This window comes from Brassica napus, chromosome C4 (assembly GCF_020379485.1).
Source record: "Brassica napus cultivar Da-Ae chromosome C4, Da-Ae, whole genome shotgun sequence".
Classification (NCBI taxonomy): Eukaryota; Viridiplantae; Streptophyta; class Magnoliopsida; order Brassicales; family Brassicaceae; genus Brassica; species Brassica napus.
In genome coordinates this window covers 30,790,957-30,816,426 of record NC_063447.1, presented here as the reverse complement: position 1 = coordinate 30,816,426, position 25,470 = coordinate 30,790,957, and the positions used below count along the sequence as shown (strand labels likewise).

The 25,470-nt window shown below is 38.8% G+C and overlaps 7 protein-coding genes and 1 long non-coding RNA gene across 14 annotated transcripts; 5 read left to right on the top strand and 3 right to left on the bottom strand.

The window, feature by feature from the left end:
- Nucleotides 1–1,308: 1,308 nt before the first annotated feature.
- On the bottom strand, nt 1,309–2,961 carry LOC111211907 (protein BASIC PENTACYSTEINE6-like). Of its 3 annotated transcripts, none has more exons than XM_022713251.2 (3): nt 2,857–2,961; nt 2,425–2,521; nt 1,309–2,338 (listed from the first exon to the last, which is right to left on the bottom strand). In XM_022713251.2, exons 2-3 carry the CDS (start codon nt 2,476–2,478, stop codon nt 1,430–1,432), a joined length of 963 nt encoding a protein of 320 aa, XP_022568972.2. In that variant the 5' UTR covers nt 2,479–2,521; nt 2,857–2,961; the 3' UTR covers nt 1,309–1,429. The 3 variants fall into 3 exon arrangements, with proteins under 3 accessions (XP_022568972.2, XP_048609624.1, XP_048609625.1); XM_048753667.1 differs by having other exon boundaries at nt 2,425–2,619; nt 2,857–2,947; XM_048753668.1 differs by lacking the exon at nt 2,857–2,961 and adding an exon at nt 2,712–2,846 and having other exon boundaries at nt 2,425–2,619.
- Nucleotides 2,962–3,063: 102 nt separating this feature from the next.
- Nucleotides 3,064–4,157, top strand: LOC111211908 (60S ribosomal protein L37a-2). The gene is made up of 4 exons (XM_022713253.2): nt 3,064–3,182; nt 3,396–3,435; nt 3,707–3,795; nt 3,889–4,157. The coding sequence occupies exons 1-4, from the start codon at nt 3,180–3,182 to the stop codon at nt 4,033–4,035; spliced, it is 279 nt and encodes a 92-aa protein (XP_022568974.2). The 5' UTR covers nt 3,064–3,179; the 3' UTR covers nt 4,036–4,157.
- A 6,657-nt stretch (nt 4,158–10,814) lies between these two features.
- Nucleotides 10,815–13,326, top strand: LOC111197902 (ELMO domain-containing protein C-like). 5 transcript variants are annotated; one of them, XM_048753666.1, is made up of 10 exons: nt 10,815–10,999; nt 11,112–11,212; nt 11,263–11,372; nt 11,591–11,659; nt 11,781–11,896; nt 11,976–12,030; nt 12,141–12,261; nt 12,470–12,517; nt 12,623–12,717; nt 12,884–13,326. In XM_048753666.1, the coding sequence occupies exons 2-10, from the start codon at nt 11,122–11,124 to the stop codon at nt 12,986–12,988; spliced, it is 810 nt and encodes a 269-aa protein (XP_048609623.1). In that variant the 5' UTR covers nt 10,815–10,999; nt 11,112–11,121; the 3' UTR covers nt 12,989–13,326. The 5 variants fall into 5 exon arrangements, with proteins under 5 accessions (XP_048609623.1, XP_013688120.2, XP_022574197.2 ...); XM_013832666.3 differs by having other exon boundaries at nt 10,816–10,999; nt 11,287–11,372; XM_022718476.2 differs by having other exon boundaries at nt 10,825–10,999; nt 11,112–11,173.
- Nucleotides 13,327–14,176: 850 nt separating this feature from the next.
- Nucleotides 14,177–15,700, bottom strand: LOC106395427 (uclacyanin-3-like). The gene is made up of 2 exons (XM_013835887.3): nt 15,414–15,700; nt 14,177–15,024 (listed from the first exon to the last, which is right to left on the bottom strand). Exons 1-2 carry the CDS (start codon nt 15,568–15,570, stop codon nt 14,561–14,563), a joined length of 621 nt encoding a protein of 206 aa, XP_013691341.2. The 5' UTR covers nt 15,571–15,700; the 3' UTR covers nt 14,177–14,560.
- Nucleotides 15,701–18,207: 2,507 nt separating this feature from the next.
- On the top strand, nt 18,208–19,086 carry LOC106350890 (glutathione S-transferase T3-like). The gene has a single exon (XM_013790725.2). The coding sequence runs from the start codon at nt 18,208–18,210 to the stop codon at nt 19,084–19,086; it is 879 nt and encodes a 292-aa protein (XP_013646179.2).
- On the top strand, nt 18,322–19,895 carry LOC106355723 (uncharacterized protein At4g04775-like). Its single transcript, XM_048753665.1, has one exon. The coding sequence runs from the start codon at nt 19,157–19,159 to the stop codon at nt 19,877–19,879; it is 723 nt and encodes a 240-aa protein (XP_048609622.1). The 5' UTR covers nt 18,322–19,156; the 3' UTR covers nt 19,880–19,895.
- Nucleotides 19,896–22,046: 2,151 nt separating this feature from the next.
- LOC106391923 (flavanone 3-dioxygenase 3) lies at nt 22,047–24,670 on the top strand. Its single transcript, XM_022718478.2, has 3 exons — nt 22,047–22,805; nt 23,219–23,466; nt 23,847–24,670. The coding sequence occupies exons 1-3, from the start codon at nt 22,554–22,556 to the stop codon at nt 24,418–24,420; spliced, it is 1,074 nt and encodes a 357-aa protein (XP_022574199.2). The 5' UTR covers nt 22,047–22,553; the 3' UTR covers nt 24,421–24,670.
- On the bottom strand, nt 23,588–25,235 carry LOC125585125. The gene is made up of 2 exons (XR_007322024.1): nt 24,786–25,235; nt 23,588–24,469 (listed from the first exon to the last, which is right to left on the bottom strand). It is a non-coding gene; the product is annotated as an uncharacterized LOC125585125 (long non-coding RNA).
- Between the last annotated feature and the right edge of the window lie 235 nt (nt 25,236–25,470).

The window sequence follows — 25,470 nt, the reverse complement described above, 5'->3', positions numbered from 1 at the left end:
CATGGCAGCCACATCCTCTAACCACGCAGAAATATTAGCCATGCATGAAGCCAGCCGTGAGAGTGTATGGATGAGATCCATGACACAGCATATTCGTACCACTTGTGGTATGATTAAAGGAAAGGATCCACCGACCATCCTATACGAGGATAACACAGCATGCATCGCACAGCTTAAGGATGGATACATTAAAGGAGATAGGACGAAACATATTCTTCCTAAGTTCTTCTTTACACACGAGCTTCAGAAGGCAGGAGAGGTCCAAGTATTGCAAGTCCGTTCGAGTGAGAATTCAGCCGACCTCTTCACCAAGTCACTACCAACCTCAACGTTCAAGAAGCTCATATGGAAGATAGGCATGCGTCGACTGAAGGATCTTCGGTGATGCATTCATCAGGGGGAGTTCATGTGTTGTACTCTTTTTCCTGTCTTGTTTTACCTTTTACCACATTGGGTTTTAGGTTTGTCAAGAGAGGTTTTAATGAGGCAACATCCAAAGCATGAATGAACCTTGGCCGGATGTGTCGATCAAGGGGGAGTGTTATAAACCATTTAGTGATCGACCCATTTATCAGCCCGTGTAGCAAGACGGGCCAAGCCCATCCGCAGGATCATACTGGCGCCTATCTACTCTTGTGTTTATCTACATTATAGTTGGTGTTTATCTTACGTATTGCTAGTCATTAACTAGTTAAGGATAAGTACGATCTCATGTCGATCCAGTACTTAGACCGTCATTACCATATGTATATAAAAACCAGTTGGTCGACCTAATAATACACACAAGTTCCCCTCTTCATTCACAACAGCATTATAATTCTCTACAAAAAAGGGAATGAGAAGGAATCAAGTGGAAAAATTATTTCTCATGAATGGTAACATTTTTGAGGAACATTAAGGAATGTAGTGTTCCTCTTCATTCCCTTGGTTACCATTCAAACCCTGTCTTTTTTAAAAAGACAACGTAAAGAGGAAAAAAACAAAAAAATCTCAAATTTATGAAAAATCTGGTTCGATGGCTGTTCTCCACAAACCACAAGGATATAGGGACTCTCTATTTCATTTTCGATGTCATTGCTGGAGTGATGGGCATACATGCTTCTCAGAATCTCAGAACTTATTCGTATGGAATTAGCACGACCCGGCGATCAGATTCCCACCTCAAATTCTTGGTGGGAATCATCAACTTTATAATGTTTTAATAACATTTCATGCTTTTTTAATGATCTTTTTATGGTTACGCCGGTGATGATAGGTGGATTTGGTAATCGGTTTGTTCCGATTCTGATAGGTGCACCTGACATGGCATTTCCACGATTAAATAATATTACATTCTGGTTGTTGCCACCAATTTTCCTCTTGAGTTAGTTACATATAACTTAAGATCAGAGGTAATGTCATAAGAACAACTGACACCTAAATACACACATCATTTGATCGTAATATAACGGTTTGTACCGTGCTTTGCCCAATGGTCCTTAAGATCAACATGGCTTGAGAGATCATGGTGCCCTTCCGCAGCAAGCCTGCTTAGATACTTGTTGAAGGCGCTTCCACTCATTTTCCTTCCACCAACTCTGGCATGTTTTTTGTTAGGCAGTGCTGGTAACGGATGCATAGACAGTGTGGTAGTGCAACACGATGACTGCCAACCTCCGTTTCCCCATTTGTAGCATTGTCTGAGAACTCCTGTGCATGAACAGACAGGTGGGGGCATTGTTGTCTCGTCGTACACAACCTGGTTAAGCCCCACCACCATTTCTCGACTTTTCCAATCCGATTTAGATCCTGTTGCTTCTTCTTCTTCTTCGCTGTAGTCAAGGGTTGTTGTCTTCACAAACATTATCTTGCTTAAGTCGTCTTCGTTCTCTTTCTTAACCTTCCTCTGAGTCTTTGGCCCTCTCTTATTAGCAGCTGCTGCCTTTGGATCTTTCAGTTTTCTACCGCGTTTTGGTTTGGCAGATTCCAAGGCGGATCCAGTAGTAGGTGGTGATGTCTCTGTTTCTCTGGTCTCATACGCATTTTCAGTTAACTGAAGCATGTGATGTTGATGTTGATGTTGATGATGCATGTGCGGTTGGTGCTGGCGTGAAGTAGCCATTGAGTTGTCACGGTATTGTAGAGCTGTGAGAGCACTGTCTCTCTCCATGATCGCGTTGTTTCGCTCAGCGATGGCAGTGTCTCGCTGGAGAAACGCCATGTCTCGCTCAGCTACAGCTGATTTTCTCTCTGATATAGCTAGGTTCCTCTCCTGGATCGCTGCGTCGCGCTCTGCTATTATCGACATCACTTGTTTCATCGATGGTTGCTGCTGCTGCTGCTGCTGCTGCATCATCCACTGTTTCAATGATTACATTCCCATTAAAAAACAAAAACTATCTTAAATCTGAAGTATTAATAAAGCCATTTGGTCAAGATAGATACCTGGCCCTGAGGTGCTTTGTGCCGACCATTGTCACGATGCCCACCATCATCCATTTGAGAGTTACTTAGCTACGGAAGAGTCTTTCGTCTACTGCAGCTACCACAGGTAAAAAAACTGACCTTAATAAAAAAAAGACAGCTTTTTTTTTTTTGTAATGACTGTCTTTACATAATCTCCACGACCATAATCAACTCCTGACAGAACAAAACATGTAATATATAAGTTCAAATCTGGGCTATTATCGTATATAACAAGTGAAATTAGAGCTGAAACTCAGACAGTGAACCTAAACTTATAGAGTACGAGAGAAGTAGCTATCGAGTACTTGTGAAGTTAGTAAAGCTCAGAAATAGCATTATCTAATGATTACGATAAATGAATTAACGGATCATGAGAATAGAAAGGAAGAAGAAGAAGAAAGGAATCCTCACCATATGTGAAGTGGAAGAAAGAACGAAAGATTCGGATACTTTGGACTTGGAGGTTTTGGGAGAGGTATTGTGCCACGTCACCACCCTTTCCTCTGTACAATGTTTTTACGTTTTAACATGACCGTAACAATAATATGCTTTTGTTAAAAATATATGAATAGGCCATATTTAATGGGCTTATCTTCCAGATGAGGCCCATAAGATAGTAAATGCCCTAATAACTATTGGTATAAAAAGAACGGATTTAGCAGTGAGTAGTTGTTGTTCTCTCTCTAGGGTCTTTTCATATTCGGCGGTGGTGCTCTCGTCTTCTCGGTTTCGAAATGGTGAATATCTCTCCTCTTAACGCATTACTGCTCTTCTTTAACGCGTTCTTCAGTATGAATCATACTGTATGATGTTACAGAGCTTGCTCTCCTCTGCCTAGCGAGCTGTATTTCAAGTTTTACAGATACATTATATAGCTTATGTTGTCTTATCTATTGGATTAGTTTCTTTCGACTCAATAACTCTTACCAATTGTTTCTGATCTCCCACAGGCGAAGAGAACGAAGAAGGTAGGAATCGTCGGCAAGTACGGTATGGCTTCTCTGCCTTTGAGTTTCATCTTATACGACTTCTTCTTATTGGTATCGTGTAGGATGATTAAGCTGTAGAACATTTCTGATAGAATTTTAGATTGAAATAAAACGGAATCATGCAACAGTTGAGATGCGTTTCTGCAATTATTGTAGTTATCAACATTTTATTTACACCTCGTTTTAAGTTGAAATGTATGATACATTGGGGCTCGTTTATTTGAAACCTATGTTGACATATCAATTGATTGTATGTATGATTGTTTACACAGGAACTCGTTATGGAGCGAGTATCAGGAAGCAGATTAAGAAGATGGAGGTCAGCCAGCACAGCAAGTACTTCTGTGAGTTCTGCGGCAAGGTAATAAATCATATAATCCACTATCCTTTTTGCTTAAATTTAGATTGAAAACATATTAAAGTTGGGTTTAATTTGATGTTTTATTTGGTGCAGTACGGAGTGAAGCGAAACGCAGTTGGTATCTGGGGATGCAAGGATTGTGGCAAGGTCAAGGCCGGTGGTGCTTACACCATGAACACCGCCAGTGCCGTCACTGTCAGAAGCACAATCAGGAGGTTGAGGGAGCAGATCGAGGGTTAATATCTTCCTTCCTATGCTTTGTCATTCATTTGGCTTAATATCATGTTTTGCAATACTATTCTCATCTTTTCTATTCAAGACGCTGTTACATTTAGCTTTGAATCAATGTTCTTATTGGAGTTTTTGGACTTGCTACTCATTTGATTCTCTACTATTAAAGACGGCTCTTATTGAATCAATGTATTTCCGAGTAGCTGAACCAGAATTTCTTTTGTTTGCATATTTGGTTTATCTAAGAGCCCTCAGAGTTGCTTTAGCTTAAATAAAAATTAAACATCCCAAGTCACCAATCATTATTAGTTCCAGAAGCTGCCACCATTATTAGGTTAACCTTCAGCTTGAATTTAACAAATTTTTAGAGTTTTAACACGAATTTAGAAAGCTTATAAACAAGCCGAGGAAAAATATTTGGTAGAAGATTTCTTTTTTTCTTCACACGAGCCAGGCTGTTGCAACAATTCGACTCACATCCTTTACCCAACGACTGACTGCATGCTACTATCCTCTATTCAAACCAGAGTTATCGTCATTGTTGATATGCCTTGAATCTTGATGTTACATCTGATCGTGGGCTTATGAGTCAATATAGTCTATCTGATCGTGGGCTTATGAGTCCATATAGTCTAGGATTTTAGATGCGAGATGCTATTATATATATATATATCTTGAATTCGAAGTAACCTTAAACTTGCACTTTGTAAGCTCAATATCGCCTTCAATAATAAGATCTTTCTTTGCATGTGGACGTAGCCCTAGGGGTGAACCACGTTAAATATATGTGTCGCAGTTACATCGCTTTTATTCATTTGTTTCCGCATCTGTTTCTTCTCATGTCTGTTACAACAAACTGGTATCAGAGCTCGGGGTTGGTGATCTTGTGAGAAGATGTCTAGAATAAACGCGAAGATCGACAAGTTTGATGGGAGAAATAGCTTCAGTCTTTGACAGATTAAGATGCAGGCGTTGTTGAAGCAACAAGGCATCTGGGGACCATTGCCAGAGAAAAAATCTGAAGCAGCTGATTTGGAGGCTCTGGAAGAGAAAGCGTTCTCAACAATTTTGTTGTGTCTAGCAGACGAGATTATCATCGAAGTGTCGAATGAGAAAACGGCTGCTAGTTTGTGGCAGAAGTTGGAGAGTTTGTACATGACAAAATCTCTGACGAATAAGCTACTTCTGAAGCAACGCCTCTTCGCCTTGCGTATGCAAGAAGGTATTGAGCTTCGTGACCATCTTGACAAGCTAAATTTGATATTACTGGAACTGCGTAACATCGATGTTAAGGTGCAGGATGAAGACGCGGCACTAATCCTGTTGGTATCTCTGCCGAACTCCTTCGAGAACTTCGTGCAATTGTTCACTGTTGGCAAAGATACAGTGAAACTGGAAGAAGTTAGGTCGGCGCTTCATAGTCGGGAATTGCGCCATAAGGCATCCAGCTCAGGGACAGACAATCAACCATCGGGGTTGTTTGTTAGTGGTGTGAATGGACATGGGAACAAAAGGAATTCGAAAGATAAGAAGTCGTTTCCACGGGGTCCTAAAGCATCTGATATTTGCAACTATTGCAAAGAGAAGGGACATTGGAAGTCAGACTGTCACAAGATGAAGGAGCAGCAGTTTGGGTCTGTTGCAGTAGCCGAGGATGAAACCAAGTCTGACGACGACATCACTCTTGTTGTGCACAGACACACACACTCTTCTGATGTGTGGGTTCTTGATACCGGAGCATCCTACCATATGACACCGAGGAGAGATTGGTTTTCAGAGTACACAGAGGTACTTGACAGCAAGATTAAGATGGCAAACGACTTTGTCAGCAAGATTGTTGGGATCGGCTCAATGAAGCTCATGACACATGATGGTAGATTTTGCACATTGAACAAGGTTAGGCATGTTCCATCAATGACGAAGAATTTGATATCCGTGAGTCTTCTGGAAAGGAGAGGGTTTAAATATTCGGGGTGGCGATGGAGTTTTGAATGTCTAAAGGGGTTCTGATGTGATCTGAAGGGTTTCATGAACGGTACTCTGTATTTGCTGAAGGGAACAACGGTTACCGGTTCAGCAAATGTTGCATCGCCAGAGATCCCAGAGGAAGATATGACTAAGCTATGGCATATAAGGCTTGGAGATATGGGTGAGTGTGGGATGCAACATCTGTCGAAGCAAGATATGCTTCATTCTGATATTGGTTTGGAACTCTGCTCGGAAGAGTTTAAACAGTTTTGTAAGAATGCAACATCTGCCAAGCATCTTACAGACATGGGAACACCACAGCGGGATGGTGTTGCAAAATGGATAAACCAGATAATGCTAGAGAGAGCGATGTGCATGCTCTCGAGTGCTGGTTTGGAGAAGCGGTTTTGGGCTGAAGCAGTTAACACGGCTTGCTACTTGATAAATCTCGGTCCCCACACAGGCATCGAGTGCAGGATACCTTCTGAGGTGTGGTCAGGTAGACCTGCTGAATATTCACTTTTAAGAGTGTTTATGGGCTACGGTGATGGAATCAATAGATACATGGTCTGGTCTCCATCAGAAAACTGAATGATTCTAAGCAGGAATGGTGTCTTCGATGAAGCACCTATGGTTAGAAGCTCAGGGTCCAGTTCAGAAGCAGAAAATGGTAGCATTGATAAACAGGTGGAGCTGCAAGATGATCATGAAGTGATTGATGTGCATGCACACACAGAAAATCAAGAGGAACGTGTAGAAGATGTTCAGTTGGAGTCTACGAAGATTCAACCGCTTGATGTTACATAGCGTAGCATCGTGAAAGATCGACCAAGAAGGGTTGATGTCAGGCCACCAGAGAGATATCACTTTGATGATATGGTGGGTTATGCACTTCAGGTTGCAGAGGAAGTGGATGCGTCATCCACTTACATGGAAGCTGTTTCTAGTCCTGAGTCTGAGAAATGGCATGTTGCAACGAGAGACGTGGAGTCTCATCAGAAAAATCATACATGGGATATGGTCACATTACCATCGGGAAGAAGGGATGTTACATGCAAGTGGGTCTTCAAGATTAAGGATGGAGCATCACTGGCAGAAGGAGCTAAGTATAAAGCTCGGATTGTTGCAAGAAGTTTCAGTCAGAGAGATGATGTAGACAACAATGAGATATTCTCATCGATGGTCAGACATATGTCCATCAGAGTGTTGCTAGTGCTGGTAGCACGTCAGGACTTGGAGCTTGAGCAATTGATGTGAAGACAGTGTTTCTTCATGGAGAGCTAGAGGAGGTATACATGACTCAGCCGGATGGTTGTCGAGTTCCTGGAAAAGATGACTATGTGTGTACGTTTCAGAAGTCACTTTCTGGATTTAAGCAGTCTCTCAGACGATGGTACACGAGATTTGACAGCTATATAATTAAGTTGGGCAACATCAGAAGTCCTTATGATTGGTGTGTCTGCGTGAGTAATTTGAAGGATGTGACGTTCATCTGTTTGGTACTCTACGTGGATGACATGTTGTTAGCTGAAGAGAAGTGTGACATCGAGAAGCTGAAGCTTCTGGGTTCTGAAGTTGAGATGAAGGACTTGGGTGCAACAATGAAGATTTTAGGGATGGAGATCTTCAAAAATAGGGAGAAGGAGTTGTTCTTGTCACAGAAGGCCTACATTAATGAGGTATTGACAAAGTTCGTGATGTCTTCAGATGAACCTATCAGTATTCTGTGCACTACAAATGTTCATTTCACCATGTATATGGTTTAGCACGTTGGGGATTCTGGCCCGTTGGGGCATCTGGTCCGCAAGGACATCTGGCCCGTTGGGGTGTCTGGTCCGTTGGGACATCTGGCCCGTTGGGGAGTCTAGTCCGTTGGGACATCTGGCTCGTTGGGGCGTCTGGCCCGTTGGGGCATCTGGTCCGTTGGGATGTCTGGTCCGTTGGGATGTCTGGCCCGTTGGGGCGTCTAGTCCGTTGGGACATCCGGTTGATGATGAACGTCTGGCTCTAGTTGAGCATCTGGCCATTAAAGGGCATCTGGTTCGTCATAGCAACACATCTGGTACGAAGGGACATCTGAGGCAAAGAGAGCGGTCGTACATTTGGCGTTGAAGAACGCATCTGGTACATTTGGCGTTAATGGCACATCTGACACTTGAAAGTGCATCTTCTACATCTGGCGCTGATGGCGCATCTGGCGCAGAGAAACGCATCTGGTACATCTGGCGCTGATGGCGCATCTGGTACATCTGGTGCAGAGAAACGCATCCGGTACATCTGGCACTGATGGCGCATCTGGTACATCTGGCGCAGAGAAACACATCTGGTACATCTGGCACTTGAAGGTGCATCTGGTACATCTGTTATTGGAAGGATTCAAGTCAAAGTGGAGATTTGTTGATATGCCTTGAATCTGGAGGTTACATCTGATCGTGGGCTTAGGCCCATGAGTCCATATATTCTAGGGTTTTAGATGCGAGATGCTACTATATATATCTTGTATTCGAAGTAATCCTAAACTTACACTTCGTAAACTCAATATCGCCTTCAATAATAAGATCTCTCTTTGCCCGTGGACGTAGCCCTAGGAGTGAACCACATTAAATATCTGTGTCGTAATTACATCGCTTTTATTATCGTAATTACATCGCTTTTATTCATCTGCGGAAAATCTTTCTCACGTCCGTTACAACAATCACAATTATTCAAACCATTGACAATGCAGAGCACTAGTCTCATTATGGTTTGTGTACCTTAAAGCCAAAGATTCTTGGGACGTACTTCTGAGCGTCTTCGAGTTCCCGTAAGTCATCAAGAATAAGTGAGGGAATGTGGTTCCAAAGTACGCTCCATCAATACCTGCATAAATCATTCAAGAGGAAACGCTAAGATACTTATTACACTAATATGTAGCATTTATACAAATACTCAACATAGATTATATTCATAATTTCATAAATCAAATCATATACTTGTTTTCGGTATCCGAAATAAATCACAAATACTAAGTTGTAGTTAGAATCCCTAGGTCGTGACAAGAAATCAACGAAGATAATATGTTGGGAGAGGTATTGGTCAATCGAGCTAGACCGAACAAAGGTCATGTATACTAAACATATCGCGTAAAATTAAGAAAAGTAGTAAAAAAAAATAACAAATAAAAATACAGCAATTAAAAAAGAATGATTCAAGGAATCGGACATGAAGAGCACGATATGAGCTTTATACAAAAGCTAGAGTTATAATCAAGTTCCAGAATCTGAAGATACTTGAGCTTTTGGTGCAGCACGACTTTGCATAAAATTATACTAGTATCATCTACATTAATATATATAAGTATGCGTTACTAAAATGTATTTCATAATGTCCTAGCAAATCGTTATTTTGCAAACTCTTGATACCCAGAAGCTTTGCTTTTTTTTTTGTAATGATTTCGAGTTTTTTTTGGGGCAAATCTCCAAAATAGCACATTTTTAAGTTATAATCACAAAAATAGCACTCAAAAACTAAAATGACCAAAATAACATTTTATCTTTTGAAAATTTTAATTTTTTTATTTTTCAAAATTTGAAATCTTTTCCCCAAAACCTCATTTCTCAACTCTAAACCCTAAACTCTAAACCCTAAACCCTAAACTCTAAATCCTAAACCCTAAACCCTAAATCCTAAATCCCACCCTTTAACTCTAAACTCTAAGTTTGTGACTTTTGATAAAACATTAAATGCTATTTTTGTGACTTTTGAACTCGAATGCTAGTTTGAAAACAAAAACTTGATTTAGTGCTATTTTTGTATTTTTCTCTTTTTTTTTTTGTGATTCATGTTTGAGTTATACTTGTCCTAAATTACTAATCTAATTGATGAAAAATAAACCTGAAGTATTCCAATGTATATACACGATATCTTGACCACCCAAACATAATTTTAGGATCTAGGAACAGCTTTTCCAAAACGGAGTCTTTGTCGGCAAAAGTAGTCACACCCGACTTTGACCAATTCCCGAGTTTTATAAGTAACTGAGTAGAGTGTTGTAGTGTAATTTAATATAAGTCTCTTTGAACCGAGTTGCTTTGGTCTAGTGGTATAAGAGCTCCAGTTGGAGTGCTCACTCCTGGGTTCGAGCCTTGGCCACTGCAGAATTTACATGTGGGCTGCAGCACCTGAGACCGAAGAACGTTACACGGTGAGCCACATGGTGATGCCCTGACAGCGTCCATGCTCACTTCGGTCTCTAGTCTGGACCATTTCGGTGGAGTCAGGATACTCGGTTAGCAAAAAAAAAAAAATATATATATATATATATATAAAAGTCCCTTTGCATTAAGACGTTAATAATTGAATGTCTAATCACACGAACAAAAGGGAAAAGGGCAATGTACACGCGGGTCGGCCGTAGCTCAACCATACCGGCCATATTATTGGCCCACGCCTCATGAAATTGTCTTCCCACGAGACCTAGATCGCACTTTGCATGTCAATTAAGCTTTTTGTAAGACAACATTATTATTATATTATGGGAATCTCAAAATGAATAAAATAATATAATTCGGTTTAGATTCGATAATTTGGGTTATTTTAAGAAATAAAACTTAGATGCCTTTGTAAAAAAAAGTAGCTAGATTGAAATCGATATATGATTGGATTTGATTACATATTTTTTGCTCTTATTTAATCATTTTAAAATATCGTCTAACAATGCAAATGGAAAGTGTTAGAGAACCAATATTTTGCTAATCATTCCAGTTCAAAAAAAAAATATAAATGATTTAAAATAAAATAAATAAATCAATTAGTAGAAGATTATTGTCGTTGACGAAGTCCTCCTAGTTAAATACACGCAGGAAAGAAGCAAGTGAGAGTGGGTTCATTTGTTTTCCGTTATGAAGTTTCGTTAGCGACTGAACCGCACGCGCATTATTCAAATAAACTAAAACTGAAACTCCGGACGGCGACACCCCGGAGATCTATAAACTCCGATCGGAGGCCGATTTGCTCGTTCGCGGCGGTAATCATAATCTCATTTCCTATCTTTCTGTGTTGTTCGTTCGCATTGCGTTTGTGTTGATCAGATAACGAGAGTTGTATTCGATTCGATTTAATCTTATTGGTTTTGATAGAAGAGATTGGATGGATGATAGAGGAGGAGGTTCGTTCGTGGCCGTGAGGAGGATTTCTCAAAGTCTGGAACGAGGAAACGTTTACGATTCGTCTTCATCTGGTAACTTTCCATTCACGACGATTAATCATTGTATTTTTTTTGGTATGTAGCTGAGGCTGTGGCTGGATCGGCAGCGTGGTTAGGCCGTGGCCTTTCCTGTGTTTGTGTTCAGGGAAGAGATGGCGCCTCTCGTCCTTCCTTTGATCTTACACCTGCTCAGGTAAAAATCACTTCCCTCTGTTTTCTTGGATTAAGTATAAGAGGTCATACATAGGTGGTTCAAGTCTAAGTCTCGTTAGGGAGAGAGGTCTGCTCTCGAGAAGAGAGTTAATTTAACATTTAGTCATTTGAAAAAAAGAAAAGAAAAGAAGACGATAGTTTGTTTCTTCTCGCGTATTATATTCAAATAGCTGCTACCCTTGTTGTCGATATTTTCAGGAGGAATGCTTGCAGAGGTTGCAGAACCGCATGGAAGTAGCTTATGACACCTCAATTCCTCAGCATCAGGTACGCTTTCCTTCAAGGGCTGTTCAAAATCAGTTTCATCATGCCATCAAGTAGATGGTTACCAGCGCTTTGTGAGTCCAGCTGTACCTGCGTTGCATAAATATTGGTTGCTACTTCACAGGAAGCTCTGAAGGGTCTTTGGAAACTTTCTTTTCCTGAAGAAGAGCTACACGCAATTGTATCTGAGCAGTGGAAGGAAATGGGTTGGCAGGGGAAAGATCCATCCACTGATTTTAGGTATGCTCTCTCTCTCTTCTCATTGTCACTATCCTTAGATTTATCCACTTCACCTGACTCACAGTTGAGCATCTGGCAGGGGTGGTGGTTTCATATCTCTTGAAAACTTATTGTACTTCGCTAAGAGATTCCCGGTACGCCCTTTATAAGAAACTGTACATGTCTTTCTTCGTTAGCATCACATGACATCAGGCAATGACATTTCGGTTCTGTCACTCAAATGCCACTTGTTTGTTTCGTGTAGAAATCCTTCCAGGACCTTCTGCGGAAGCAGGTTGGGGATCGATCTGTATGGGAATACCCGTTTGCCGTTGCTGGCATCAATATTACGTTCATGCTTATCCAGATGCTTGGCCTTGAAGCAGGTACTGCAACATTACTTATTGCATAGATATTTCGTTTTGTATCATGCTCTTAAATGCATTAGGCATAAATCTTGAGGCATCTAGTTAGCATAGTAAAAGCACTCCTACTTTCGAGCTACTAAGTGGGCACGCCCTTTAATGCTTATGTCGTCAAGTAACAGTATCCTAGTTGTGCATAATAACAATACATAACCCTTCCATTTTACAGTGAAACCACCAAGTATTGTTGGCGAAACATTTTTGAGATTTCTTTCGGGTAATCAATCATTACCAGACAATGTTAATTAAAATTTTTATTGTCTTTCACACAAGTTAGGTTACTAAGGAATGTCTATCCTTGGACTTGTGTTGTTGTTTCCAGTGAATGAATCTGCGTTTGACATTCTTTATTGCATTGCCTTCAAGCTAATGGATCATCAATGGCTCTCCATGCGTGCTTCGTACATGGAATTTAACGTAAGCACTTTCTGTAACCTTTTTCTAAATGTCACTAGAAGTTTTTAGAATCGAAGAAACATGGGGCTTTACTCTGTCTCGCATATTTGACTGGTTTTAATGCTCTATTTTGGCCCAAACATAATAAGATTTACTAATGAATTTGTAAATGTGGATAAACACGCAGACGGTAATGAAATCGACAAGGAGGCAATTGGAGAGAGAGATAATGGTTGAAGACATAACATATATTGAAGATATGCCATCATACAGCCTCCTTCTCAGTCAATAAAATACCAAACAGCTTATGAGAGACTACTACTGTGTAAGTAGAAAGATCTAACAGTTAGACCTCAAGAAACTCTATACAAAGCCTAAAACAACAAACAGAACAGACCAGCATAAAAAAAGGCAAAGTCTCTATCTACACTTCTGGTATTTCATTTATCATAGTTAGTGACGGAAAGGTCTGTGATTTCATTTAAGAAGACAAGGTCTGTGATTTCTTGAAACAGAAGTTAAGGTTTTGTTTCGTATGGGATTAGTGTTTCTAACTTTGTGTGCTTTGTAAAAACGTTGTTTGGTTAGTTCTTTCTTTTTGGCTAATAATCTCAAGGGCTCTCTGCTGAACTTCAAATGTTCAATGGCCGTCTTACAAATAAACAATGTCGAGAAGAGAAAACAGTATAAGATCCCTTTCAATGTGACTGACTCAGCCTACTCTGACGAGATTTTACCCATCATAATATGTACTAGAATCGGTCGGGCTAACCCGCTCAAACAGTGGAATAGACGTGTAGTTTACTATAATCAAATGTCATGTAGCTGTATAAAATATATTTCAGTCTATTTACCAATAACAAGTTGGGTTACGGTGATTAGATTAGACTTATTCTTGGGTTCACCCTCTAAGTTCTCCAACCAATAGGATTGTGTTATTTCATATTCGATATCTTTTTAAAAAGGAAACAAAATATTGTCAAATTATATTATCTTTTTAAAATTAAAAGGTAAAATAAATAAATAAAAAATAGTAGTAATTACAAAAAAAAAATATTTTTAATGTCATCAGCAAAACATTAAACCCTAAATCCTAATCCCTAAACCCTAAATCCTAAACCCTAAACCTTTGGGTAAACCCTAAACTCTAGGATAAATCTTAAACTGTAGGATAAATCTTAAACTCTAAATCAAAATCAATAAACACTAAAACACTCAAGGGTTTAGGGTTTAGGATTTATGGTTTAGAGTTTTAGGGTTTAGTGTTTTTATTTAGAGTTTAGGATTTACCCAAGGGTTTAGAGTTTACCCAAGGGTTTAGGGTTTACCCAAGGGTTTAGGTTTACCCAAGGGTTTAGGGTTTAGGATTTAGAGTTTAGGGATTAGGATTTAGGGTTTGCTGTTTTGCTGGCGACGTTAAAAATATTTTTTAATTTTTTTTTTTCTGTAGGTGCTATTTTTTTTTCACTTTTTATTTTAAAAGCATAATATACTTGATAATATTTTTTTTCTTTTTTTAAAAGATATCGAATTTGAAATAATGAAATACTATTGGTTAATGAACCAGAGGTTATAGTTATAATGGGTATTTTTGGACTACGTCTTTGTATTTTATACAACTTGGTTTTTAAATAACTCTAACCCATCTTTTTCACGCGCTAATTTTGCGTAGATATATATGTCAACTTGTGTTTTCCTTAATCAACACATGACATCTTATTAAATTAAAATCGAATATGGTTTTGTAATTTGCTCCATAATCATGTTCTACATGATTATACATGCACCATTGCCAATTACAAAATGAAATTAACAAGAAGGAAAAATTCATTACAAACAAAGCAGGTGTACTGCACTATGTAGTTTAGCTCATGGCAACAAACGTCAACAACATTGTGAGCCCCATCATTCCATAGCTCACCATGACTCCCTTAAACGCTGCGTTTGACGGAGATGGGGACGTTGAAGACAGCGAAGACGGCGAAGGCGCGGGCGACTCTGACGGTGAGCCATTGGCCGGAGGAGAAGCAGGTGGAGATGGAGTTTTAGGTTTACGCGGAGAGCGAGGGGCAAGCGGTGGAGATTTTGGGGAAGAAGTTGGTGAAGGAGTGGCCGGAGATGGAGCGGCGGCAAGGACCGGAAGGGCGAGCTTCATGCCACCGAGGCAGTGACCAGGAGTAGGGCAAATGAAGTGCATAGTTCCAACTGTTGTAAGATCGATCTTAGTGTCTCCACCTGAGAATCTCTGCGTTGCTCCGCTACTGTCGCAGACATCGAAGCCAGCTTTATTCACCACGGACACCGAGTGTGAAGGACCGTACTTGAACTCTATACAATGATACATGACAATAGTTAAAACATTTACGCTTCATTAGTTGAGCATTTTACGTTAATTTTTTTGGTGATTTTTCATTTAATCATTAATTTTAAGGTTTTAAATTTAAGCGTTTGTTTTTTTATTGAATTGTATCTTTATATAATAGTTTCTTATGATTAATAATAAACAATCTTTGAAGAATTAATCTAATTTATAAGAAAGGTTAGGTTAAAACTTAAAAGAAAGTAAGAACTTTGCTTATCAGGTTAAAACAGGTTTTATAAGAAAGGTTAGGTTAAAACTTAAAAGAAAGTAAGAACTTTGCTTATCAGGTTAAAACAGGTTTCTTGTAAATCAAGTAACTTTAATTTGAGTGAGTAATGAAAATTTAATTATATACCTAGAGTGTCACCGACCCGAAAAGTCTTTCCAGTGACCCAAGTCGTGTAATCAATCCCACTGGTCCAGCCAGCAACATCACCGACCCGATAAGTCACGGCGAAGACGGCAGGGACTACGGTTAGGAGGAGAAGGAGGAGAACGCTGGTTGATCCCATTGAGACAAATAATGCAAATATAGATGAAAAGAGAAAGAGAGAGTTGAGGAATTGAGTTATATCGAGAGAGGCTATCGAGTACTTAGAAATATATATTTACAAAAGGGAACATTTGAAAAAGTCGTGCTTAGATGTTCGATTACCAACTTGTTTTTATTCTTTGATTCTATATATTTACCAATTCTTTCTTTTTTTTCAAACTTTGTTGTCGTAAAATTAATGACGAACTATAAACAAAACGAAATGGTTCAGTCTTTCGTTTTTGTTGTTGTCATTTTTTGATAGTTTCATTTCAGAGAACTGTATTTGGAAAACTTTATTCGACAAATTTTATCTCTGTCGCTTGCTATGTTTCTATCAATACTTCAATATTGCTAGGTCTGGTTTACGCATTTAGCTAATTGTATCAATGATGTTTTGTGCTTTTCTAGATACAGTCAGTATGTTTTGACCGCTGACCTAAATCAGATTACCAATTGTTCTGAAATATTCGGTGTATAGATGACAAAGACTAAAGAAACAAGATACATAATGTCTACGTTTTGCAACGATCAAGTTGAAGAAACAGTTTCTCCGTTACTGTAACCTCAGAGCATGATTAATGGGAGGTTCTTAAGGTGGGTTCTTAGCGAAATATAAGAAACCGTCTCTTAACTTTTAACTAAAAAGTTAAGAATCGGTTCTTAAATATCTTATTTAAAAACCGGTTCTTAGATTTTTTAGTTAAAAGTTAAAAGACGATTTTTTATATTTCGCTAATAACCTACCTCGCACTAATTATGCTCTCAGTGTGGTGAATCTCTAGACAGAGAGAGACCCCTTTGTTGGTATAAAATTGATACTTATATATATAAAATATATGCATGTTATAGCATCTATAGATCATATGTCTTGTACTTTATGATCGGAATGAAATCTTACAATTTTTTTTAAATGATATGAATGACATAATAGCAAGGAGAGGGCTACCACATTTTCTTATACATTCCAAGAATGGAAGAGATTGACTACAAGATCGCAGGAGAGTGACTACAAGATCCAAGAGATTTTTTTTTTAAAAAAAATTACAGAACAGCCAATGATACAGCCAGAATATCGTAAAATAAAATAATTACTATTAATTTGACTTTCATAAAATAATTTATTTATAAGAAACAAACAACCATTCCTCACACAAATTGTCAGAAAAATGTGGAATATTGACATATTCCACACTCATGTATTAGTTATTCAAATGATTAGAGAAATGCTGGTATTATAGAAAAAGTAAACAACTGTTGTTTTGCCAAGTAGCAAAAAGATTTTGTCTCTCTGCGTTTAACGAAATGTGTCGCCAATATCTTATGGTTTAGCCTAAGAGCATCAGCATCGACGTCTTTATTGGGCGTCCTTAGTGTTTTTGGGTTTAAAAATAAATCAAAAAGCCCAAAATTAAAACAAACGGATGTTAACTTAGATCTGTTCGATGGGCGTCCTTAGTGGCACGTGTCGCGGTGAGAAGGGTCCGAGACGGTTAGGACAAAACACGACATTCTTCAACACACCTGAACTCTTCCTCTCCCGATCCTCTCTCGACGACGATTTATTTGGCGATAGGGTTCGTCGCACATCTCTCTCCAATCACGGCGACTTCTCTCGGAATCTCTCCATATATCTCCCTAATCTCTCCCCAATCTCTGTTCAGCTTCGATATCATCGGATTCTCCGTAGATTGATTTGAAGAAGGTATGTATCTTCTTCGTTAGGATCCTGATTTCGAATCTGTGTTGTGTGTGATCCTTAAATCGAATATGTTTATAGTTTATATCTAAATCGAAATCTGGGTTTAGTTTAGACCAACAATCGAATCTGCATGTTAGATTAAATCAGTCCTGATTTCGTTTAGTACCTCCTCTGAACCTAACCGTCTGAATCGAATCTGGGTTTAGTTTAGACCAACAATCTGGGTTTAGTTTAGACCAACAATCGATTTTGTTTGGATGATTGAGTTTTGTTTTCGTGTTGTATCTCCTCTAAATCTGTGTTGTGAACAAAGAATCGTCAATATAGTATCGAATGTGTGTTTAGTTGCTATAGTTTCTTGAGAAACAAAGAATCGTCAATATGAAGTATCGAATGTGGGTTAAGTTGAATGTTCCTTTGCATTGTTTTACTTGCTATAGTTTCGTTGATAGATTGTGATGCTATGGTTTCTTGTGTGCCATTAGAGAACGATGCTATCATTTATTGCTTCTCATCAAACTTGATAGGTTGTACTTGTCTCAAAACAATATTCTAGGTCAGTTAGGAAGTAAGTATTATATTTCTGATAAAAACATTAACGAAACTTGATAGTTTTATAGTTCTGTTAGGAAGTAACTTTTAAAATATCGTGGTCTGCTTGTAGTGTAGTTAACGAAACTTGATTTCGACATTGTGAACTAGAGTTAATAGCTATGTACTTGTAGTTTTGTAATAAGTGTTGATTAGACTTAGGTAGATAATGGTTAGGTGTTATGGAGTTATTACCTGGTTATGTTTGCCCTATTTAATCATATAGAATATGGTTGAGCTTTAGTATCTCCTAATCTTCTTTCTTAATTTTTTAGGAAAAAAAATCTCTGTGGTAGTATCAGTCTCTTCTCTGTCCTTGTTGCCATGATTCCAGGTAACCAGTACCCTGGTTATGTAGATTTCCTTCATAGCGTGTCAGGAAATAATGCTCAGGGAAACTTTTCTTATGAAAGTTTTCCTTATAGTCTCAACCTTGGAGCCTCTCAAATTCCCCCTTTCAGTTCACAACAGACTGAAGCTCCATCCCAGCCTGATAACCCACCAGTGGAGACACCAGTGGAGCGGATGGTGAGAAAGAAATGGAATCCTGTTGATGACGAGGTCCTGATCAGTGCCTGGCTAAACACATCAAAAGATGTTGTTGTCGGCACTGAACAGAAGTGCCGGAATTTCTGGAAACGCGTAGGAGATTACTTTTCAGCAGCTCATCATGAGAAGAGAGATGGCGAGCATTGTAAGCAGAGATGGCATAAACTCAATGGGGATACAAACAAGTATTGTGCAGCATACGCAGCTGCGGAGAGGCTTCAAAGTAGCGGTCAGAATGACAACGACTTAGTGAAAAAAGCTCATGAGATCTACTTTGCGGATCACGGCTCCAAGTTCACCTTGGACCATGCATGGTGTCTTCTGAGATACGAACAGAAGTCGCTGAGCCTGAACACTCCAAAGTCTGGCGGTGAGAAGAGAAAGATTGCTGAGGTTGGTTCCCAAGCATCAAGCAGTAACGTTGGTGAGGAAGAGCCCCGTCCTGAAGGTATCAAAGCTGCGAAAGCAAGAAGGAATTCTAGGAAGGGGATGTCTGTCGAGGACTTTAAGAGCGTCCACGAGCTCAAGATGGAGGATTTGGCGAAGAAGGAGAGGCTCTCGAAGCTGGCCATTTTAGACACTCTCCTTGCTAAGAAGGAGCCAACCGAGAGGGAAGAAAATGTGAAGAACATGCTGTTGGCCGAATATTTCTAGTTTTAAATCCTAAGAGTCTATGTTTGTGTCAAGCGTCTAGTGTTGGAGGAGAAGCTGTGGCTTGTGTTCTATGTGTTTTGTTTGTGTTTCAAGTTATCGTTTGTGTTTAATTCTAAGAATTAGTTTCGGTTTAATGTGTGTTGTGACCTGTGTTCTATGTTCTGTTTTTAAATTATATTCTCTGTCTAATGTGTTCTGTTTTGATTATTCTCAGGCCATGGGTTTGGATTATTCGTACACGCAGCCGTCTGAGTCGGAGGATTACGGTTTAGGAGGTTCAGCAGACAGTGGAAACAGCTCTACAGAGATGTATATCCAGCTGGACCAAGCTCAGATCGAAGCCGCACGCCATCAGTACCCTCCGCAGCCTGAAGTGGAGTTTGGCTTCCCCAAGGAGTGCTACTGTGGTGGCGAGCCACTTGTAGCCACTTCTTACACAAGAACTGACCCGGGGAGAAGGTTCTACACCTGCAAGAACAAACAGGACGGAGACTGCCATGTCTACAAGTGGTGGGACGTCGCGGCTACAGAGGAGATCAAAGCCATTGGTGCACAAGTGACCCTCCTCACTGATAAGGTAGATTCTCTTTCATTCGTCGGTTACGAGGAGACCGAGCTGCGGGAGTTAAAGGAAGTTCAATTTGATATGGAGCAGAAATTGGTTAGGTTGGAGAGCATTGTCTGTGACTTAGGTAGAAAGAAATCTAGATTTGGTAATGGGTTTGAACTAGTTCTAGGTGTTCTGGTTGTTGTGTTAGTGATAATAGCCATCGGAGTAGCTGCTCGTATGTAGGATTATCGCAAATGTATGTTTATCGAAAATGTATGATTATCGAAAATGTATGATCATGTACCTACTCTCCCAACTACAAAGTAGTTGTAATATTGAGAAAACGTGTTTTTACATATGCCTATTCAAATAACTAAAATTAGTTGTAATATGAGAAAACGTGTTTGGTTCACATATTGTATAGCTATAAATATAACATGTCTTTCAATTACAGAGTCACAACACTTCTAAAACAATCACAACCACTTCTCAATAATTTATAATGGCTTCTTCATCACATTATCATTATCATAAAGATGATGATGATGAGATCGATCTTGATACTCCTTATGAAGAATTTTATAACAATTGTGCTCTCGTACAAGAACCAGAAGATAGACAACGCCGTAATGTTCATGAGAGACACCGGGAAGAAGGCCACACCTTGCTTTGGAATGATTATTTTGCCGACAATCCAACTTACTCTCCCGCTCTTTTCCGCCGACGGTTTCGAATGAACAAAAGTTTGTTCCTGCGTATTGTGAATCGTTTCTCCACAGAGATTCCGTATTTTCGACTATCAGAAGATTGTACCGGACGGACAAGTCTAACACCTCTACAAAAATGTACTGCAGCAATTCGACAATTGGCATACGGTGCTGCGGCGGACTCGGTGGACGAATATATCCGTCTAGGCGAATCAACAGCTCGAAAATGTTTGCACAAATTTACCGCCGGAATAATAACCTTGTTTGGCGAAGAATATCTACGACGTCCAACACAGGAGGATCTGCAAAGACTACTACATATCGGAGAACAACGTGGATTTCCGGGGATGCTTGGAAGAATCAACTGTATGCATTGGGAGTGGAAGAATTGTCCCACGGCTTGGAAAGGAATGTACTCACGAGGAACCGGAAAACCGACAATTGTATTGGAGGCGGTAGCTTCGTATGACCTCTGGATATGACACGCGTTTTTTGGAGCACCAGGTACTATGAACGATCTAAATATTCTTGATCGATCACCTGTTTTTGACGACATTAGTAATGGCATCGCGCCACAAGTAAACTTCTATGTTAATGATAATCAGTACCATTTCAGATATTATCTCACTGATGGTATTTATCCGAAATGGGCGGCTTTTATTCAATCTATCCGACTACCACAAAATCAGAAGCATTCATTATTTGCTCAAACCCAAGAATCAGTTCGAAAAGATGTCGAGCGTGCCTTCGGAGTCCTTCAAGCTAGATTTGCCGTTGTCAAAAATCCGTCAAAGTTATGGGATAAAGAGAAAATAGGAAATGTTATGAGAGCATGTATCATACTCCATAATATGATTGTCGAAGATGAACGGGCATCATTCACTCAGTATAACAAATTTGAGTTTCAACCAAGAGAAGTTCCGGATACATTTACCGTCAAGATGCCTTCGAATATCAGTGAAAATGTCGGCACTACAATGGATCGTCGAACGAGGCTTCGGAATAGACAAATCCATGAAAACTTAAAAGACGATTTGATTGAAAATATATGGGCTAAATTTGGACATCTTCCGAATAATATGTAATTTTAAGTTTCTATGAATAAATTGTGTGTGTTTTAATTTCTCAACTTTGTATTTTTTTTCCACTAATAAAATGTTTGTAATTTTAAAAACTAGTTAAATTTTTTTTTAAAAACCTAAGGACTTATCAAAAGTCCCACCCATAATCAACATTTTAACAAAAGTCCTTAACCAAAGTCCTAAACTACATAAACTAATTAAATACTCTAAGGACCATTCTAAAATTCGTATTGATGCACTTGCTCTAAGCCCATTATCTTAAAAGGTCGTTTGCAGGTCCAATGCCGACATAAGTCAAAGTAAACACGTTTTAGAAGAGAGACCCTCACGGTTGTGAAGAGATATATACTTGTTTTAAGACATTACTATGCAGATTTGAAATTGGAGCCACCAAGTTGTATTTGTCTCTCAACTGGTCACCACTTATATTATGTTTTTTTTTTTTTGCATTTCCATGTTTCTCCTTCCATTGAATCTCACCACTTTCTCTCCTTATCTTTTTTGTTCCCTGATGCACAAGAAAACAAATCATCACTTTTATCATTCATCCAAAAGAAATCACCCTACCTAATTGATTGAGCCGAATACAGATAAGCCCAAGTTCACCTTCATATAAATCCAAAACCCATTACTCAGTAGAAAAGACAACAGTTCACATATAGTAGTAATGATCTCCATGAACTTATACCAATTCTCAACCTTCCTGATGACGTATATGCACAAAAAGGAGATGTTTATGGTTTCTATTAAAAATGAAAAAAAAAAGAATCTGTTAACATGATGACTCTTTCAAAATAATAATTGTTTAATCCAAAAAGCAAAAAATGCAACTAGTCATACACCTTTCACAAATACCTTTCAAGCTCTGATGTGGCAACTCTAAAAAGCAAATGAGAATTCTTTATTTGAATGAAGTATCTAACCATTCATTTAATGTTTATGTATCTGAACACAAGCCGGTAGTTTCCAAAACCGTTTTCAAATAGAAGAGAAGAAACAATGACCTTTTAAAATAAAGACCAGGTTATCTTCATGTGTATATAAAAACACGCTTTGCATGCTTGCTTACTATAAGTAGGAAGACAAGGTGAGACCCTAAAGTACCAAAACAGATTCTTGCAAAAAGAAATGGAGGAAACAAATAAAAATGTGCTTGGTGATTGCTTTACTAGTGCCATGTCACTCACTGAGTCAGGTGTCCCTCACGTGCCTACCCGTTACATTCTTCCGCCTTCACAACGACCAGTTCTCAGTCCAAGCATTGGCACTGGTAGCATCAATCTTCCTGTCATTGATCTCTCCTTCTTACATGATCCTCTGCTTCGACCCAGTGTCATCCATGAGATTGAAATGGCTTGCAAGGAGTTTGGTTTCTTTCAGGTAATATTCTTGTTTTCAGCTATATAAACTACACATGTATGGCTAGGTAAGACACGTGACAAGTTATGTAGCTTAGATTCATGAACTATTACAATCCAAAAGTGTTCTATTCATTAGATTTAGGCCATGTGTTGTATAGAGAGACTTATGAGTTCGTTTTTTTTGGTTTGTATTTCCACCAATCAACTAAGTCCTTATCAAAAAGATTTAAATGAAAAAAGACAAAGTCCTTAGTTTCTGTCTTTATTGAGGATAAAAGTAAGTAGCCACGTGGACATGCTTATCTTTATTCTTTATGCTAATGTCATGTATGCTGGCTCTGCTCTGTTTCATTAAAGCACACTACACTAGTATCATTTGTATCACTCTTTATTCAAGTACATAACTCTGATCAAAAACTTTCTTCTCAACAGGTTACAAACCATGGAATATCATCATCGGTGATGAGAGATGCACTTGATGCAGCTACAAGGTTCTTTGACTTACCTTCCCATGAGAAGATGCTTCTGGTTTCTGATGATGTTCATACGCCAGTAAGATATGGCACCAGCATCAACCATGCAACAGACAGTGTTCATTACTGGAGAGACTTCATTAAACATTACTCACACCCTCCCTCAAAGTGGATTGATCTCTGGCCATCCAACCCTCCATGCTACAAGTAAGTTAACCTATCTAGGCCAACTTCACTATATGAAATATCAAACAAAACTTATTCACATTTTATGGGTACATATGACGGACCAGATGCCCATTTTTGGACCAGATGCTCTACTAGATTCATTACCAGATGTCCAACCCCTCGCTTAGTATGATATTGTCTGTTTTGGGAGTAAGCCCTGACAAATTTTTTTTTGGGGGAAGGCTTCTCCTAAATATCATACTAAGCGAGGAATTGGACATCTAGTGACGGACATTTGGCTATAGTAAAGAGTCTGGTCCGTCACAACAGTAGAAATATCCTATTGCTCCATAGATGTTTCAAAACTTGTAATACTATCTAGGACTCAGAACTGATGTGATCTATCCTCTAACTATCAGGAAAAAAGTGGGGAAATACTCAGAAGCAACGCATGTGTTACACAAGCAATTAATGGAAGCTATCTCAGAAAGTCTAGGCCTCGAGAAAAGTTACTTACAGGAAGAAATCGAAGAAGGGTCACAAGTCATGGCGGTGAACTGCTACCCAGCGTGTCCACAACCCGGGATAGCCTTGGGGATGCCACCACACTCTGACTTTAGCTCACTGACCATCTTACTCCAAAGCAGCCAGGGGCTTCAGATAAAAGACAAAAACAACAACTGGATCTGTGTGCCGTACATAGAAGGAGCTCTGATTGTGCAGCTTGGAGATCAAGTAGAAGTGATGAGCAATGGCATCTACAGGAGTGTGGTTCATCGAGTAACAGTGAACAAAGATGTCAACCGCCTCTCTTTCGCGAGTCTACACAGCTTACCAATGAACAAGAAGATAAGTCCAGCACCTCAGCTTGTGAATGAAGACAAACCAGCTGCTTATGGAGATTTCAGCTTTAATGATTTTCTTGAGTATATCTCAAGAAACGATCTTACAAAGCAGAGATTCATGGATACAGTTAAGAAAAATAAGTTCTGAAGATGGTGTCCGTGATTGCAAATTCCCTTTCTGTTGGATCACTTGGAACCTAAGTAAGTTGAAAAATGTATTAAGTAGTGTAATGTGTTATGAAACCACTAGGTTATTACAGAACATGAGTAAGATTGTCTGCAAGTGAAATGTAATTGTTTATATGTTACATACAAAAATAATAATTACTTGTCATAATTGCAAATGATTCTCATTTTTCTCTTGATAAATCGTACAAAAATCCATAAAAAGTTTTGAATGTAAAGCAAAGATTCATTGATACAGTCAAGAAGAAGAACAGTGTCTGAACTCGGAAGATGGTGATAATTCATAACAAAGAAGGTAAATTTGCAGCACCGTATCGAACTACTTACAGTCTACGGTAAATAAGCGGTGATAATAGTTTTCTCCGGTAAGCTCTGTTAATACGGCTCCGCCTCATCTTCTCGGTTCCGTCGGTAGATTCGCCGTTAAACTTCACTCCGTTATCGTTATTGTTTTTTTTTTTAATTTATATCGTGAATCCTTTTTTATTTACGTTTTTAGCCGATAAATATTGTTCATTTACTTGGTCTTCGTATACTTTTGAATTGAACAACAACGCCCCATTTGCAACGGTACCTGGATTATATACAAAAAGATCATTTTTCAAAAAACAAGCGTTGTAGATTATGATATGGAGTAATCATCTCTGTGTATATATTATACTGTTAAGGCTAAAAATCAATAAAATGGATATATATCTATACCGACAAAAATTTCTATTGACGATGATGTGTCCTAATTTGAATGCAAATATAGTTTAGTTGTTCAGTATAATTTTACGATTAGTAAAAATAATGTGAAATATAATTTTTTTCCAAAAAAGCGTTAGAGATTATGATTAGAGAGTCATCTATTATTATGTGTATATAATATGGCTAATTCTGAAAAAGTCGATAGAAATGAATATATAGCTACAAAAATTTCTATTGATCGAAGACGATGATTTGAACGTAGATGTAGTTAAAGTTGTGTAATTCAGAATAATTGTATGATTAGTCAAAATAATTTGAACAG